Raw genomic sequence first — 17,164 nt, 5'->3', positions numbered from 1 at the left:
CCTGCTCCATCCTGCCTTGGATCTCAAGCTAGGTCCTAAGAGGTCCAAGGCAGAACCGCAAACAAAAGTTAACTTGAAGTCACTTTAGAGTCTTGTTACAGCTGTTCTGACAGAGCAGTCCTGTCAGAGCTCTCTCTACCCCACCAATCTCACAGGGTGTCTGTTGTGGGGAGTGGAAGGGAAGGCAATCCTAAGCCGCTTTGAGGGTAGTGAAAAGCGGGGTATAAAACCCAACTCTCCTTATTGTGCAAGGCCTTGTCCAGGACAGTGTTTCAATGAGAAACCACCAAGGAATACCAGGGTCACTACTTAGCGAACCACCTCTGAACACGAATATCTGGAAGGGCCACCACAAGTTGGCTCCCACTTTGAGGGAGAGAAAAAAGTCCTGCTGCATTGTACATTCGGCCTCCTGCACTTTGAGTCCAGTGGCACCCTTAAGAGCAGGGGTAGTCAAACGGCGGCCCTCCAGATGTCCATGGACTACAATTCCCAGGAGCCCCTGCCAGCATTCGCTGGCAGGGGCTCCTGGGAATTGTAGTCCATAGACATCTGGAGGGCCGCCGTTTGACTACCCCTGCTTAAGAGCAACCGAGTTTACTCAGGGTAAGAGAGCTTTCCTGCGCAAGCACACTTCTTCAGCTGCAATGACAAGAATAGCTGTCAATAATACCTGAGGAAGCGTGCGTGCACACGAAAGCTCATATACACCTTAAATAAACTCGGTCTGCCTTCAAGGTGCCTCTGGACTCAAACTAGCTTTGCTACTTCGCACCAACACGACGTCCCCGCTTGAATCTGCGCGATTCCTTTCTCTTTTTCTCTTGTCTCGAGTCTATATAAGCGAAATAAATAAATAAATACCCCCCAAGCGCCGCCTAGCTTGAGCCCCGTCCCGTCCCCTTGCGACGGGTCCGTCCGGCCTGGCGATGGAGCTGTGGCGCCTCCGGTCTCGCCCAACGCCCAGCCCCGCCTCTTCCCCGGGCTCGAAGGCCAGGCGGAGGCAGGCAGGCAGGCAGGCATTCAGGCAGGTAGCAAGCAAGCCAGCAAGCGCCAGCCATGGCTCTCCTTCACTCCAGCCGCCTCATGCCGCCTTGTTTGGCGTCTCTCTCGGCTCGCGCCAGGTAAGGACAAAGCGTCGCCTCAGCCGTTGCTCCCTGAGGCGACTGGCTGAGGGAACTTTTGCCGGGCGAAACGCGCCCCGGATCCGGCCTCATTGGAGGCGCAGAGGCGGGGTTGTATAGGGCGGCAGTGGGGGGGAAAGGGGCGCTTCGTCACGTGTGAATCGTTGCACGTGAATGCGAGGGAAAAAAGCCCTCACACTCCGGCCAACGGGGATTTGAAGGAAACCAGAAAGGTGGGGGTGGGGAGAGAGGCAGCACAGCGAAGCGAAATCCGTTTCCGAGGCTTTTTGTCTCTCAGCGGAGCCCGTAACTCGTGTTTAAACTCGGGCCGGCTGTGCACCCTTGACTAATAGAGCTTGGCGTGAAAAGGAGGAGGGGGGGAGGGGTGGTTGGAGAGGGCTTCGGCGATTGGCTGCCTCGTGGGCGGGACCTCTTAGGCGTTGTCGGATTGGCTTGGGGTGGTCGCGATATCGCCCTGGGATTGGCCGCCATCAGTTAGCATTGGCGTGCCCTTGGAGGGGGTTTAGAGGGCGGCTGGCATTAAGGGGTACAGACTGTGATTTTTAAGCTACAGTTCCGGTTCCCGATCGTGGAACTCCTCGCACCCCATGGGGCCTGGCAGCGTGGTGGGGACTCATAAAAAGGAATCGATGTGAAAAACGTCACAAAATCAGGCCCACAGGGTTGAGCACGTGGCCCTTCTGATTTCGAAACTCTTCCCGGAAGCCTCAGATGTATTGATGACCTGTATAGGTTTCTGCTTATTAACTCCCCTCTTCCAATGGCGAAGCTTCCCTGAACGTTTGAACTAAGATTGAAGGCAGCTACTTTGATTTTCGCAAGGGAAAAGATGTGTTCCTTCCTCCTTTGGAGGACTGTCTCCCCAATTTATAAGATGCTGCTTTGGGTTTGCAAGGACTCATGCAGGGATACAGCAGTCTACCTCCTTGGAGTGACTAGCTATATATGTCTGGTTATTAGATGACACTTGCTACAGAGGTTTCATAATAAGTCAGCAAGGAGCAAGGGTGAAGTGTATTATGCAGCAATTGTTCCTTTCACCCTCACAAGCACCTTTCTCTCCTGGCTGCACAACAGGGTGCTTCACCCTCAGAAGCAGTAGTTTAAGTAATAATGATCTTTGTCTAGAAATGGAGGAAAGCCGCTAGTCAAGACCGATCATTTTCTGGTGGGAACTGTGCACCTTTCAAAATTGTAAATGAGAAACTGCACTTCCAGAGGACGAGATGCAATTAAGGAACAAACTTCATGTGTTACATTTATCTCATATAAGTCTAAATATGCATAGAGGATCTAAACTCCTTTTTGTTGCTATAAATAAAACTGAAAACAAATTAGACAGCTTGTGTGTTGTTTTTTAGATGTGAATACCAACTGCAGTTGGGAAAAAAGCTCTGCAGTATGCAGGTGTTTTTTTGACCCTGAAAAACAGCCCCACTGCTTACTGCACAACCTTGGGTTTGTGTGACTACATTTTAAATAACCTGATTATTCTGTGACGGGCCTCAATGTATCAGTGATGGAAATGACAGAGATGCAAATAGATCATAATAATACAGACAAGCTGTTGTCCAACTGAACATGCCACAACAGTTGTAGGTTAAATGGCATTCACAAAAAGAGGCTGACTTAGTAAAATATCTCTTAACAGCTGTCCGCTGCAGGGTACTGTTGAAGGCTAAAGGCAGTTTTCAGCAGATCACGTGCCTAGTTAAGCCTGAAGACTTGCAGAAAAAGAAAAAGCTGCCCAGCCGGTTGGGTTTTTATGTGTCTGCAGTTTAGAACCCAGTGCTCGAAAGCAAAGACATTGCTAATGACATCGCCCCTGTTCCTGTCTCCTCTCTATTGCATGGGATTCCCACTCTGGCCTGATGTGCCATTACTTGCTGAATGCCTCTGTTTCTCTCCAGCCACCAAGATTTTGCTATATCCAGATCTGTACTCAGTTAGCTGTCTTTGCCACCCTGCCACCAGGCTCCTTTCTGAACCTTCCCTTAACCTTTGGGCTGCTTCCTTGCTTAGTGTCCTCTTTCCTGCCAACAGCAACTACTTTCACTCACCTCCAGGCCCTGAATGTTCATGCTCACATCCCAAATGACCTTTACTTCCTTCACAGGAGTTGCACTGTTTTATTAGTATCCTGTAGCAGGTTGAGAGATTGTGGCATGTGTGTTTTGTCAGTTCACATATCCTAATAAACCTTTGGCAGAGTGTCTGATCCTTTCCCGGGTTAAAGGGCTGATGGGAGTAATCTGTCCTGATTAAGGAGGCTGGTACTTTTTGGATATGACTTTAACATGAGGAAGGACTTCTGCCCATCTTCAGCACCCTTCCAATAACTACTGGGGATTTGTGGCAATGGCTGGGGGCCCTCTGTATCCAGAAGGGTCTTTCTCAAAGCCATTCACTGTTACACCCACAGCATGGAGTAGATGCAGGCTGCTATATAGAGGCTCTTTCATGACCTTTGGAGTTCATAGTACAGAACTGACTGATACTTTTATCTTGGGTATCTTGCCAATAGAAGCTTTTACAAAGCTGATTTTTTGTTATACTTCCAAGTAAAAGCAATTCTGTTGGCAAGCTGGCTTCTACAGGGCCTCTACAGAGCAATTCATACTGCCTGGTTTCTGTTCCACCTCCACAATGGCTGCCTGTGTTCTAACACATGTGGCTATTTATAAGAGGCTTGGATTTTTTGATAGCAAAACGGATACGCTTTGCACAAATGCAAGACTGTTGAGGTGGCTTGCTGCTATTTGCTCTAAGGAGCAGCTCTTGAGTGCGGGCCAGTTGGGGGCATGTCCATGAGATAATGGCTGCAGTTCAGGTAAGATTCTTCTTCCCTGATACCAGTGGCACCTCTCCTGGTAAACTCTGTCAAAGCAAAATGTTCAGTCTGGTGGATGCTACCATGGATGTGTAGAACTGCAGGCACAGGGCAAGGATACCCCAAAGACATATGCAGAATTGGGTGCATCTGTGCTGAACGACCAGAACAACCACTTTAATGCTATGCTGTAATGGGAATGGGCTTCATTTTTATCTTGCTCTCCCTCTAAGAAGCTTAGGTCAGCACACATGATTCTTTTCTTCCCCATGTTATCCTTGAAATAATCTTGCGAGGTAGGCTAGGCTGAGAAAGAGCTATTCTCTAAGTCTGCCAGTAAAATATGATGAGCCAGAGTTTTGAATTTCATATTTCTCCTTGTTGAGTCCAACACTAACCTCTGTGATAAGATGCATCCAGTCCCATATTAATTGGACCTGAGGTTTGCAGATCATAGAAACACTGCCCTGGTAAATCAGACCAGAATGCTTTTATTTGAATGCCATTAAATATCTGTTCCTTATTTTGTTACTTCATTGGGCTTACAGGGGTGTAGCTCTAATCAGGATTGTGCTGTTATGCCTGCTTCTGGCTGAGGCAGGGGCTGTTGGCTCTGGGCATCAGAGCACTGGTAGAGATCTGATGCAAAAAGACTGGTCTCCATGTTGACAGACTCAGAGGCATGAACCTGACACATTGTACTGTGTGGCATAGCTCCAGGTGAAGATGTCAGATTGTAAGTGCTCTTCCCTCTTTTGTGTTCCTGTTGCAGCTCTTGGTGGGCTCATGTGGAAATGGGACCTCCTGACCCCATACTGGGAGTGACCGAAGCCTTCAAACGGGACACCAGCAGTAAGAAGATGAACCTGGGAGTCGGGGCATACCGAGATGACAATGGGAAGCCATATGTTTTGAACTGCGTTCGCAAGGTAAGTAAAAGGAACCTGCTGCTACTGCTTCTGCGTGCTGATTTAGAGCTTGGCACATCTGAGTTCAGTTCCTAGGTAGCCCATTGGTTAGATAGTTTTAGGCCATTGACTTTCTCAGCCTCTGTCACTGGGACTCGGTAGTGGCCCCTCCCATAGGGGATCTGTTGATTTGTAGTCTTAGGCAATGCAGTCTGTTACATGCCATGTCAAAGGTACCCTGTGCTTTTAACATGGAGAGAAATATCTCCAGATATTGGCAGTTGTTCCATAATTGAGGGCAACAACTTTCTAGTTGCTTTTCACTCTTTTTCAAGGCTCTGAACTTGCTACACTTAACTGTGCCTGAGAGAGAAGTATGGAGCTGGTAGCACTAGTCTCTGCTGCCACAGCCTGATCTCAACCTTTAGACTGCCTTGTGTGGTCATTGCTGTAAGTTCTTTGTATTTGCATAAAGAGGCTTTGTTGTGGGGTTCCCCCCCCCTTACTAAAAGTTGACATGGAAGAAGCTTTAGCAGCTAAAATTGCATTGGCAGATTGGCTGATTAATCCTCTGGTAGTGAGCCTAGCCTAGATGCACAACAAACCAGCACCACAGTCAGTGATGCTGCTTCTAAATGTCATGGTCATTAGCCTGCTGTGGCTGTGGAAACTACCACTACAGGGCTGACTATGTGCTTGGTGGGTCACAGGGCCTAGATTAGAGGTGAGAAGGCGACTGGGCTGTAACTAAATGAATTGGCACTGTACTGGGTGGTTGAATGGAAATGGAAAAAGCTGTTCTCTCATTGTGCTGATTGAAAGAGGGAAGAGTAAACATAAGGGTCTAGTCCAGGGGTAGTCAAACTGTGGCCCTCCAAATGTCCATGGACTACAATTCCCATGAGCCCCTGCCAGCAAATGCTGACAGGGGCTCATGGGGAATTGTAGTCCATGGACATCTGGAGGGCCACAGTGACTACCCCTGGTCTAGTCTGACCTGCCAGTACTTCCTACAGTGAATAGCTGAACCTGGGGGAAGCAGTGGGCTGGGTCTAGACAAAGTTGGCAGTTCTACAGTTCCCCCCTTCCTATGTTATGTTCCCCTCATGTAGTTTCTCAGCGCTCCTGTTCCCCGCTGGAGCAGGGTTTTGTGGAGGTCACTGGGAGGTGGGAAAGTTCTGTTCTGCTGATGGGAAGTTCAGCTTGGATTCAACCTGGTGACCACGAATGGAATGCAGCAGAGCAGTTCCTTTGGGGGGCCCCAGCAGATGGGTCTCAGCTAATGAGCAAAAGGTTGGTTAAGAAGAGACTGAGGACTCCTGTGCTGGACTTTGAGCAGGTTCTGCTCCATTACCCAGTACTGTGTACTTGAATAACCTGCAAATCCTTTCTGTGAGGCAAAGCCAATAATTCACCCTACAGACATCTCTCCCTCTCTGTCCTTCATTTGGAAAGCTAATCTAGGAGCCGTAAATCAGGTGAGCAGGAGCTATTCTTCCTCTGAAAGTACCGGGAATGCTAAGAAGTTCACTAAGCTGTGCATGTTTTTTTATCTAGGCAGAGGCCCAACTAGCTGCAAAGAAGTTGGATAAGGAATACTTACCCATTGCGGGACTGGCAGAGTTCAACAAGGCATCCGCTGAGCTGGCTTTGGGAGACACAAATGAGGTTATTAAGAGCGGACGGGTAAGGAGCAGACTTCGAGACTTCAAAGCAAAATAATTCTGTATTTGAGCAGGGATTCCTACATATTTGGGGAGCCATTCCACACTGAGTTGTGTGCCATCTGGCTGGTCATCCAGTAGCTCAGACAGTTTATTCTCTCTGGTTTATTAAAAGGAACTTAAAAAAAAACAGCCCAGCAAATTCCTCATTGGATGGGGAGGGGTTGTGGCTCAGTGGAAGAACCTCTTCTTGGCAGGCAGGAAGATCCCAGGTTCAGTCTCTAGCAGCTCTGGTTAAAAGGACCAGATGTGATGTGATAGATCTCTGCTTCCCTGGAAAGCTGCTGTCAGACAATGATGGCCTTAATGAATTGATGATCTGATTCAGTATAAGGCAGCTTCATGTGTATATGCAACTGGTCTCCCCACCATCCTAATGCTGAGTGATAGCAATATGGTGATGCCCACCAAACTGTACTGTTGGAATATTTGTCTTTTGGCTATATCGCATATGTGAAGGTTTTTTTGCCTTTTCAGTATGTCACTGTGCAGACAATTTCTGGAACCGGATCTTTGAGAGTGGGTGCCAACTTCTTGGTGAGTGCTAATTTAATTCTGTCTCTGCAGAAAAGCAAAGGGGCCCTTTTGGGTGCAGGGGTTTGCATACAACTAGTCCAGTTATTCTGTTGTGGTTTGGGGCCACTCAAATGTGACTTCTCATCTTCTCATTGCAGCAACGATTCCTCAAATCTAGCCGTGATGTCTACCTCCCCAAACCATCCTGGGGCAATCATACCCCTATCTTCAGGGATGCAGGGATGCAACTCCAGAGCTATCGGTACTATGATCCCAAGACCTGCGGCTTTGACTTCAGTGGAGCTTTGGAGGACATTTCTGTAGGTTCACAGGAAATTAAATTAGCGGTCACTGAATCCCACAATTTGCACACAAACGTTTTGTAGAAGAATTTATAATGGAAGGCTTAAATTAGATATAGCCAAATTAATTTTAGCATTTTAGTACATATAGTTTAGAATAAAATCTGATCTAATCTAAGGGTCTTGAGCCTGGGGGAAATTTTGGTATTCTGAGAGGGTGGGGCTCCCCACTGAAAGATGGTTTCTTTGGGAGGTGGAGCCAAGCCCAGGTCCTCTCTCCTTGCTTTGCAAAATAATTACAGAAGAGGAAGAGGGATAAAAAGAAATGAAAGTAAGTGGAAAGGAGGCGAGGAGCGGGGAAAAGAAAGGAATAACACCTGGGTGGGGTTAGAAGGAAAAGGGAAAGCTAAAATCTTAAGGAGGAATGGAACCAAACATTGGCTAAAGAGAGCCCAAGTGCTTAGCATCTCTCCTGATCTTCCCGTGGTTGTTGCTGTTATTGCAGCCATGGAAAATACTTTCACTTGAATGAGGGCAGCTAGTAAGAAGCCCTACCTCCCTGTGGCCCCACCTACTTTCTGCTCAGCAGGCACCAAAAGGAACACTGTCAGGAACCTCTCACCTTAGAAGGTCATCTGGGTGTTTTTTAATGACTTAAAAATGTGCATGTTCTACTGAAAAATTTCTTCCCCATCTTTGTGACAGCTCAGGGTGGCTTGCAATAAAACCAGGTTTCTACAGCCAACTGATAATTTGGTCCCGTAAACAGTAACTCCATACAAAAGTATATTCATGAGTATTTAAATGCTCAGTGGCATGTGCTCTCAAATAAGACCCTCCCAAAGGTTGAGAAGGATGATGCCTTCTTTGCTGTTGATGGGATCCGACTCCAGAGGGTTGGGAATGACTCTGAAGAAAATTTTCAGATGCATTCAGGTGATCAAGTCATACTGAGGGTGCTGCTAAAAGGAGCCCAGTGGGACTTGGGCAGAGATCTTGTATAAGGAGTGTCCTTCAGGTGCCTGGGTTACAGACTGAAGGTAAGAACCAGAACCTTGAAATTCAGATGTAGCTGTTTCACATACTTGCTAATCTCAGTAAAAAACTGGGCTTCTGTGTTTTGTTCCAGCTGATTCCAAGCACCTTCACAACTAACTAGAACCTCTGTTCTATTTGTCTGTCTCAGAAAATTCCGGAGCAAAGCGTCATTCTCTTCCATGCCTGCGCTCACAATCCAACTGGTGTGGATCCTCGGCCAGAGCAGTGGAAAGAGCTGGCAGCAGTAGTGAAGGTAAGATGAAACGTGCCCTGGATCCTTGCGGGTCACCTTCTTTATAGTCTTCTTGTGGGGGAGTGAGGGACATTTGTAGCCAGGCTGCTGCTTGATAAATATCTCTAAATACACTTGGCCTTTAATATTCTGCTATCACTGGCATCTTTCTTTTGCTGTTGGAATTGCAAGGAGCTGATATATTCTATTGCTACCCACAGAGGCCATCTCCTAACTGGGGGAATTAGCTTTAGGAGACAGAGTGAGAGGACGTAACTGATTCTTCACAAATGTTTATGGGGGGTTTTCCTTTAAGAGAACTCTCAAAATAAACCAGGCAGATGTTCAAATGGAAAGAGTTTCTTAATTAAAAAGAGACAATAAAACAAAACCCATACAACACACATAAAAGAGCTAGCTAAGAGGAAATCAGGGAGGAGATGTCAAAGGGATTTAAAGGAGGGTAGTAATTACTATTCTTGAAGAGCAAATGACCAGCAGGCAAATGACCAGCATTTTATGAATGCAGGCAAATGACCAACATTTTATGAAGAATATCCTGCGGAGAGAGACTTAGCCCTGGGTCAACAACCTTCCAGGACTGACTGGGGATTTGAACCCGGGTCTCCCAGATCCCTATCAGAGAGGAACAACTATACTGCATTGGCTCAGGTTGCCCTTAGAGGATCTTAAGGACCTGCTGTTTTAAAGAAAGATGAGATGTCCTCTGCTCTCTTCCAGAAAAGGAACCTCTTTACCTTTTTCGACATGGCATACCAAGGCTTTGCTAGTGGGGACATAAACAGAGATTCCTGGGCTGTCCGTCACTTCATCGAGCAAGGCGTTAACATTGTGCTGTCCCAGTCGTATGCAAAGAACATGGGTCTGTATGGTAAGTTTAGAAGAGCTACTCGGCTTTCCAGGGTTTGGAGTGAAAGGCGCATGTGACATCAGTGGCAAGAGGAAAGTTTGACTGGATTGGTTGACATCACAATCAAATTAGAAATGGATGAATGGTGGCAAGATGGATACTCATGAAGCTAAAGCATGAGAAAGAGAATGGGTGTCTCCATATTGGTTATGAGAGACCTTGCTACAATCAGTCCTTAGAGCTCTTGTGACAGATAACACACATTCTGTAATATGCTTACTGCAGGCTTCCAGTCCTTTTGGCCATCTAGAAATGCTATCCTCCTGCTTACCAAAATCTCCCCTTCTGGCATTCTATGACCCTTTGAGTGCCTGAGAAGATTCACCTCTCCCTCCCCCTCTTGTTTAAATGAGTTGCTCTCTATGTTCCTTTCCTCCTAGAAAATACTCAGTTCTCATCAGACCATGTTCTGTGAGAGGCTCTTTGCAAATCAACCAGAAATCACATTCAGGGAGTCCCTGGCTAGTAGGTAGCAATTCTGCCCTTTTCTGTGGGTGCCCTGGTATTCCTATGCCTGTGAGTGGCCTGGGGGCTAGTTTCTTCCCTTTGGGGAATCATTGGGGAGAACAGTTGGTTCTTTCTATGCTACGGAGTCTCAAAGCAGATTGTAATTGCCTTGCCTTCCTCTTCTCACGAAGCAGTCACTTTTTGAGGCAGATGGAGCTGAGAATGTTGTGAGAGGACTGTGACTGGTCCAAGGTCACCCAGCAGGCTTCATGCAGAGGAAGAGGTGGGGAATCAAGCCCAGTGCTCCAGATGAGTCTGCCGCTCTTAACCACTACACCACATTGGTGGGAAAACGTGCATCAACGTGCCCTTTTGCCATTTGGCTGAAAGTCAGCTGGCTCTCCCGGTATCTCAAGGCTCCTGTGTTTCCTTTGTCCCTCCCAACTGTGCATCTCAGGTTGAAATCCTGCACATGTTTACCTGGGAATGAATCCCACTGAATCTAATGAGGCTTGTTGCCTAGGCAAGTCCATCTCACTTACTGGAGGCAAGACGTCTTCTAGCTTCCTGAGTGTCCAGGCCCCCTTGTGCCTCAGGCAGGAGGTATCCCACAGAGTCTGGAAGTGGAGTGCTTTGTACAGTCTGTGTATTGTGAGTGTGTGTGTGGAGTGGTGTCCGTGATTGTCCCTGTTTTCATTATTATTCAACCATTATTAAATTTAGTGGTGATGTTGCCCAGTTACACCAAATGGCATCACATGTGGTGGGTCTTCTTCAGAACTGTATCTTTGGGGGCTCAGGAAAGAGACACCATCTGAGTTGCTGCAGACAGATCGGAGGCCACAAGTGGGACCCTTCTTGTCTTCTAGGATCCGTCCCTGTTATTTATTTGGGGGGGGGGGGAAAGTAAGCTGCCTCAGGCAAGTTCTCTAGGAAGGCAGCTATGGCAAAGCAAAACCTGAGCCGTAGGGGAAGGCAGCATATAAATGTAATAAGTAAGTAAATAAATCGGTGAATAAATAAGTTATAAATGAGAGAGCCGATCCCTGTCTGGGTGCTGGGGAGTATATTGCATCTTCTTCAGGTGACCAAGAGTCTGATTGAGTGAGGAGGAGCAGACTGGACAACAGGTGATTGGGTTAGTTCAGAGAGGTGTCTGCTGAAGTAGAGAGCCCAAAGGTTTGCTGTGCATATAGGGGTCAGGACGTCAGAAGCATTGCAGACAAACCCACCCCTGCAGGCTCATGTGTGCACACACACACACCACTTCCTCTTGCTAACAACATGCTTTTTTAACCCTCGCTTTCCAGGGGAGCGCGTGGGTGCCTTCACTGTGGTTTGCAAGGATGCTGAGGAGGCCAAGCGAGTGGAGTCCCAGCTAAAGATTCTGATCCGTCCCATGTACTCCAACCCTCCCCTTAACGGGGCTAGGATTGCCTCTGCTATTCTCACCAGCCCTGACTTGCGAACAGAATGGTAAGGTCGCCTCTTCATCTTCCCGAGGTTCTGATTGCATGCTGTGATGGTCTAAGTCCTTGGTGGGCTTCCAAGAGAAATGGACTAGGGAGCTGGAGTGGTAAACAGGGAAGCCAGTTGCAAGCAAGTCAAGCCTGTTGACTTTAGTCTTGTGTCGACACCAAACTCGGCCTGGGGATTAGTAGTACTGCTGCTTTTCTTCTCTCTGACAGTTGCCTGTTTTTCTCTGTGTTTGTGAGGGGCTGGTATCTCCACAAGCCAATGGATAAAACCAGGTTCCACCATTTGTAACCAGCTTGGTGATACCATGCCTTTATTGAGCTTTCCTGGGGGGGGGAAGCAAATTAGGTGTGTCTTGGATAATTATCACTGTCATTTTGGCATTGCAGGAAGTAAATATTCAGATATTTATACCCTGCTTTTCCCCCCACTGGGGGATCCAAAGCAGCTTACAAGTTTGTTCTTCCCTCCACTGCATGAATAAGTGCATTTTGTGCTGTGGCCCTCACCCTGTGCAATGGTCTGCCTGAGGAGGTCAGGAAGGCTCTTCTGTCCCTGCAAATTATGTAAAACAGAATTTGTTCACGAGAGCGGTTCTATACAGGCAACAGAGATATGGCACAACAGAATAGTTCAAGGTGCAATCATATGCATTAGCGGTCAGCTGTACACGTAATCCTGTTCTCACTACACTACACATACACTGCATTCACATGAAAGCTCACGCCTTGAATAAATCTTGGTTGGTCTTAAAGGTGCCATTGGACTCAAATTTTGTTGTGCCACTTCAGACCAACATGGCTGTCCACTTGATTCTACTTACGTACTACCTTTTTCTGTATTTAACGTGTCTAAATGATGTTTACTTTATTTCAAACTTCTGTAATCGTAGTCCGATTATGTCGCTCCTTAGATGACCAAGCCTATTGATTGTATTGATTTTTACCCTGTGCAGTCTGTCTGGAATCTTAGTGAGAAAGGCAGACTATAAAGTGAGTAAATGAAATAAATAGCACTGCAGTCCTAACTAGAGTTGCACCCTTCAGATCCCCAATGGGGCCTGTTTGGAGGGTGTCAAAGGCAGAGGCCACCTAAGTGCTCTATGGTTGAGCCTCTGATATCTTTCTCCCTCTGCCTAAACTCAGAATGTCTGCTTCCCTGGCACAGGCTGGCAGAAGTAAAGGGCATGGCTGATCGGATCATTGGCATGCGTACTCAGCTGGTAGCAAATCTGAAGAAAGAGGGTTCCTCTCATAACTGGCAACACATCATTGACCAGATTGGCATGTTCTGCTTCACAGGACTGAAACCTGAACAGGTAAGCAAGGGACCATGTGTGATGTTGGACAAAATGGTTAGAAAAAGGCATCCTTTACATCTCAACCTGCCCCCAAAGGATTCTAATGTTTTGTGATTTTTCCCCCCCATGGGCCAACTATAAGTAAATCAGTGCCATTCCTTATTTTACTTGATTTTTAACCTTGGACTAATAGAATATCAAAAGTTAAGTGAGGAAATTTAGCCTGTATACTTGGAGGCACAAAGTACAAGTGGCTAGAGCAGTACTGTAGTGCCTAGAGCAGATTTTCCCAATCTTTTAACCATTGATTAGCCCACTGAAAGATTATTCAGGCTTTGAGAAACCCCAGAAATGATGTCAGCTCCCTGCCAGGCCCCTGGAAATCACATATCAACAGAAGTGACATCCCCCAGGCACTCCCATTGGATGTGACATCACACTCCATCTCCCCCCACCCAACCCCTGACCCCAGTGCCAGAAACAGCCCATCGGCCTTAGCTGCTGTGCCGAGAACAGGGCTGAGACAGGCCCCCACTGTTCCATTGGCCCCTGCCATCACCCCCATGCAGTTACATTAAAATGAGTGTATTTACCTCTCTGGACTCCAGTCGCTACCACTTTGGATCATGCCTTGAATGGCCAAGCAAGCCTGGCAAAGTGGCTTCACTCAGAATGGTTCCAAAGCAGTTGGTCTGGTTTGCTTTACAGGTGGAGCGGCTAACCAAGGAGTTCTCCGTCTACATGACCAAGGATGGACGCATCTCAGTTGCAGGCGTGACATCCGGCAACGTGGCCTACCTGGCCCATGCCATTCACCAAGTCTCCAAGTAAACCGAGAGTTGAGTCGAGTTGGATTGGACAGTCTTCTCTTCCACTTTCTTTGGACAGTTGGACTTCAGAGAATGGGGGGAGGGGGAGACGCAGAATGGCTTTTCCCCCCATGGCTCAAACATCACTGAATGTATTTCTCTAGAGGTCTTGTCCTCTCTCCCTTTCCCACCAGTGTTGCTTGGCTCTAGGCAGAGCTGTTGATTTGCATTCTGTTTCTCCTTTCCAAAGAAATTCACCTGTGTGTTAACCAGAAATGGACCCTTCCTTGTTTTAAGAAGTTGTAGGGGAGCCTCTGCAAATACATCTGGCTTGAGTGACTTGCAACCAAACATGGTAGAGTGGAATGACATCTCTTGTATTCTGGTCTGTCTTTTCATGAGCTTTCTTTGTCCCATGAACACATACTGTAATTTGGGAGTTCTTTTCAAAGAACTAAAGGTTTGTGCTTCACAGGAGCTTTTTCTCCTGGGCATTTTGGAAGGCTGTTGAATCTCCCAATTCCCTGTTTTTCAAGGCACACAAGGGCATTGAATCCCTCCAGTGGCTGCTAATAGGCAATTATATTTCTGGGTGATTATCGTGAAAAGGTGCGGCCCATAGCCTTTGACTCAGCCACATCTGAAGTCTTCAACAGAAGAACGATGCACATTGGTAGAAAGCTCCTGAGGCTAGAGTTGGGGCTCCAGATGTGGCTGAAGGGAGTGGTAGGATAAAAGCCAAGAACTCCTGTATAGTATCATTGGCCTGAGCAATGGCAGCAAATCAAGTCCGGAAGGGAAACTGTGTGTTGCATTTCTTTAAACTCTGTTTTGGGAAGCCTTTCAGAATCCTTCCTCATTGCTTGAATTAATGCAGAGTGTTAGTTGAAGCATGCCTTTTCCAGTCTCTACCTATCTCCACCTGGAGTCTTAGAAGAAGCTTGATATTTTTGGCAGTCCCCGTGCAAGCTCAGCCCTTGGTGTCTGAACCTGAAAATTGCACAGTGGAACTTCCCAGAGCTGAAGTCTGGGAACTGGCCATACTGTTTCCCTTTGAGGGCTGGGGCAAGCATCTTCACTTTCGATTCTGCACTGAAGAGAACTTGTTTGGGAGTTTGCACTCTTCCTTGAGCTTTGAAAGAGGGAGCCCTCTTTCCCATAGTTTCCTTGCTACTTGCATGGTGCTGTGTGGCTCCTTTTAAAATGGTGCCATATCTGTGGGAGGTCACATTGGTATCTCACGCAACCTTTGTCACTGCTGCACCTCAATCCAGAGGAGGAACAGAAGGCTAAGTTTTCACAGCTCCAAGCTTCCCAGTTAGGGCCACAGCAATAATTCCTAGACATCTGAGGCATAGTCTTACCCACTTCTCCTTTGCTCCTGCAATTCTAGTGCCTAATGCAACCAAGAGTTCCAGCACACCTGTTTGTAGTTTTTAAGGCTATTGACATCAAATAGGGCAAGAACTGAGACACAGCACCATGCTCCAGATCCTACTGTCCAGCCTTGACTGTGGGGAGGGCTTCTATAGCTGTACACTTGGAAGAAAATGTGGGAAACATCCACATTCTGAGTGAAGAAGTTGGTGCAACCAGGGAGCAACTTGCTGAAACCTCTGCCTCTCTCCAAGGAGAAGATGGCCAATTCCGTTTCTGAAAAATCAATCCCTCTTTCCCTGGATTTTCCACCAGCTTGTTGCTTTCCACTGCAGATCTCTCCTTGTATGATCAGTGCAGATACTGTGCCACTCCCTTCCTGCCAAGGTTTGATTTTTCATCCCTAGCTTTCTGGTTTGCGAACCCTTGTGGCTGCATCCGTGACGACTGAGTGTCAAGCATGTAGACTACCAGAATTTCATCTTGCAGTGTGAATGAGAAGAGCATCTTGGCCCTGCTTCTGCTGGCAAGGACAAAATGTGTGCTCATAGCTGGAATGAGGACTTCTCTTTGAGGAATGCTCCTGGGATGGTTTCTGGAAAGTTAAGTGAGTTAGACCATTTCCCCCCCCCCCCCCAACCCTTCTCATTTATCAGTCTCTGACCTATCTGTCTGCCGGAGGCTGTGATGGGGCATCACCTGCCAGGCAAACAAGGATCAGGGTTTGGTGCAGTTTTTGCTTTCTTCCTTGAGGTCAGTAGTAGAATTTTCCTTTTGAGCGCTGACAACGGTATTACTACTAGCGAGATGAGAGACGCTTTCTCATCAGAGGGAGGGACTGTGCAGGAATTGTGGAGGCCGCCAGTGCACTCAACACATGTCTCTTAAACATGCTTTGGCAGAAAAACTACCAAGCTTTTCATATTCTCTGCCCTTTTGTTGCTGCTTTTCTCCAAAGGGTTAAGAGGAGGGTGGTTATTTCCCTGCTGTGGTTCTACGCTGTCTTTTAGCTGTCTGATTCCTGCCCTTGCCTCCTTTCCTTTTTCCAGAAGAAACTTCTGCCATCTGGTATAAATCATGTAGGCCTTTATACAGCCTATTTGTTTCAAAAACAATAAAACTGCGGTTCATCTGAGCTCTGCTGACTTAATGATGCCTTTTTGACTCAATGGTGCCTTTTTCCTAGGGTTGCTAGCTCCAAGCAAATGGAGAGCATCCTCCCTCCAGTACTAATACTGTGATTTCTAAATGTTGCTTTTTGGTTCATGGTGGCACATTAGATCAAAACGCTTCAAGTTTTCGCATCTATCTATCTTCAGGTAGGTATGTAGGTAGGACGATGCAGGCAGATAGGACAAGTTCTGCAAAGGGGGGGGGTGAGAATAAAACAAGGTTGCTTCCTCTTCAAAATAAAAGTCCAATGGCACTGGCTTAAAGCATATCTAACAGAATTTATTTCTACATGAGTGGCTGGCCTGGCCACTTTGTCCAGCGTTGCTACCTCTGAAAACAGTGTTTATAGTGATTGCAGCTTTAAGCAGAATCTTCCTGATGCCTGCAGCCGTGGAGTGTGCCTCCTGGATGTGTGTCCTCCATTTGCAAGAATTAAATCTTGCACAAGTCGTGCCTATTCTGTTTGTGCTCATAATATGAAGTTAACTGCAGTCATCTATGTCTGTCCCCTCACTGATGTGTTAAAGGAGATAGGGAACCTCACGGGCAAATGACCATAGCAAACACAGTTGGGTCCAGATGATGTTAGATTCTTCCCCCCCAGTCTCCAAAAATAATCCTAAAGAAGGCATGATGAGGGAGGTTGGGATGGGACTGGAAGGAGGCCTATCCTTTGAGTTTCTCGTCTTTGATCCACAATTGCTAAGAAGATATGTTCCAGTGGGACATGTTTATATTTGATTTATTTATAATTATATTTATATACCGCTGCTCACGGATGTCTCGCGACGGTTTACAAAAATCGATAAAACACAAAATCCCCAACAATACCCTTAAAATATAACTATAACATCACATATCACACATGCCGGTCTGAAGCAGCAGATCAAAGTTTGAGTCCGTTGGCACCTTAAAGCCCACAAAATGTTATTCAAGGTCTACGCTTTCACGTGCGT

At 46.9% G+C, this 17,164-nt stretch overlaps 1 protein-coding gene across 1 annotated transcript; it reads left to right on the top strand.

Annotated features, from left to right (window-relative positions):
• Window positions 1-962: 962 nt before the first annotated feature.
• On the top strand, window positions 963-16,170 carry GOT2 (glutamic-oxaloacetic transaminase 2). The gene is made up of 10 exons (XM_077309673.1): window positions 963-1,124; window positions 4,748-4,904; window positions 6,441-6,569; window positions 7,085-7,144; window positions 7,282-7,443; window positions 8,612-8,716; window positions 9,437-9,587; window positions 11,384-11,549; window positions 12,717-12,867; window positions 13,558-16,170. Exons 1-10 carry the CDS (start codon window positions 1,060-1,062, stop codon window positions 13,678-13,680), a joined length of 1,269 nt encoding a protein of 422 aa, XP_077165788.1. The 5' UTR covers window positions 963-1,059; the 3' UTR covers window positions 13,681-16,170.
• The last annotated feature ends 994 nt before the right edge of the window (window positions 16,171-17,164 follow it).

This window comes from Paroedura picta, chromosome 14 (genome assembly GCF_049243985.1).
Source record: "Paroedura picta isolate Pp20150507F chromosome 14, Ppicta_v3.0, whole genome shotgun sequence".
NCBI lineage: Eukaryota > Metazoa > Chordata > Lepidosauria > Squamata > Gekkonidae > Paroedura > Paroedura picta.
Note: the sequence above shows the minus strand (reverse complement) of the source record. Positions and strands in the feature narration are given on the sequence as shown.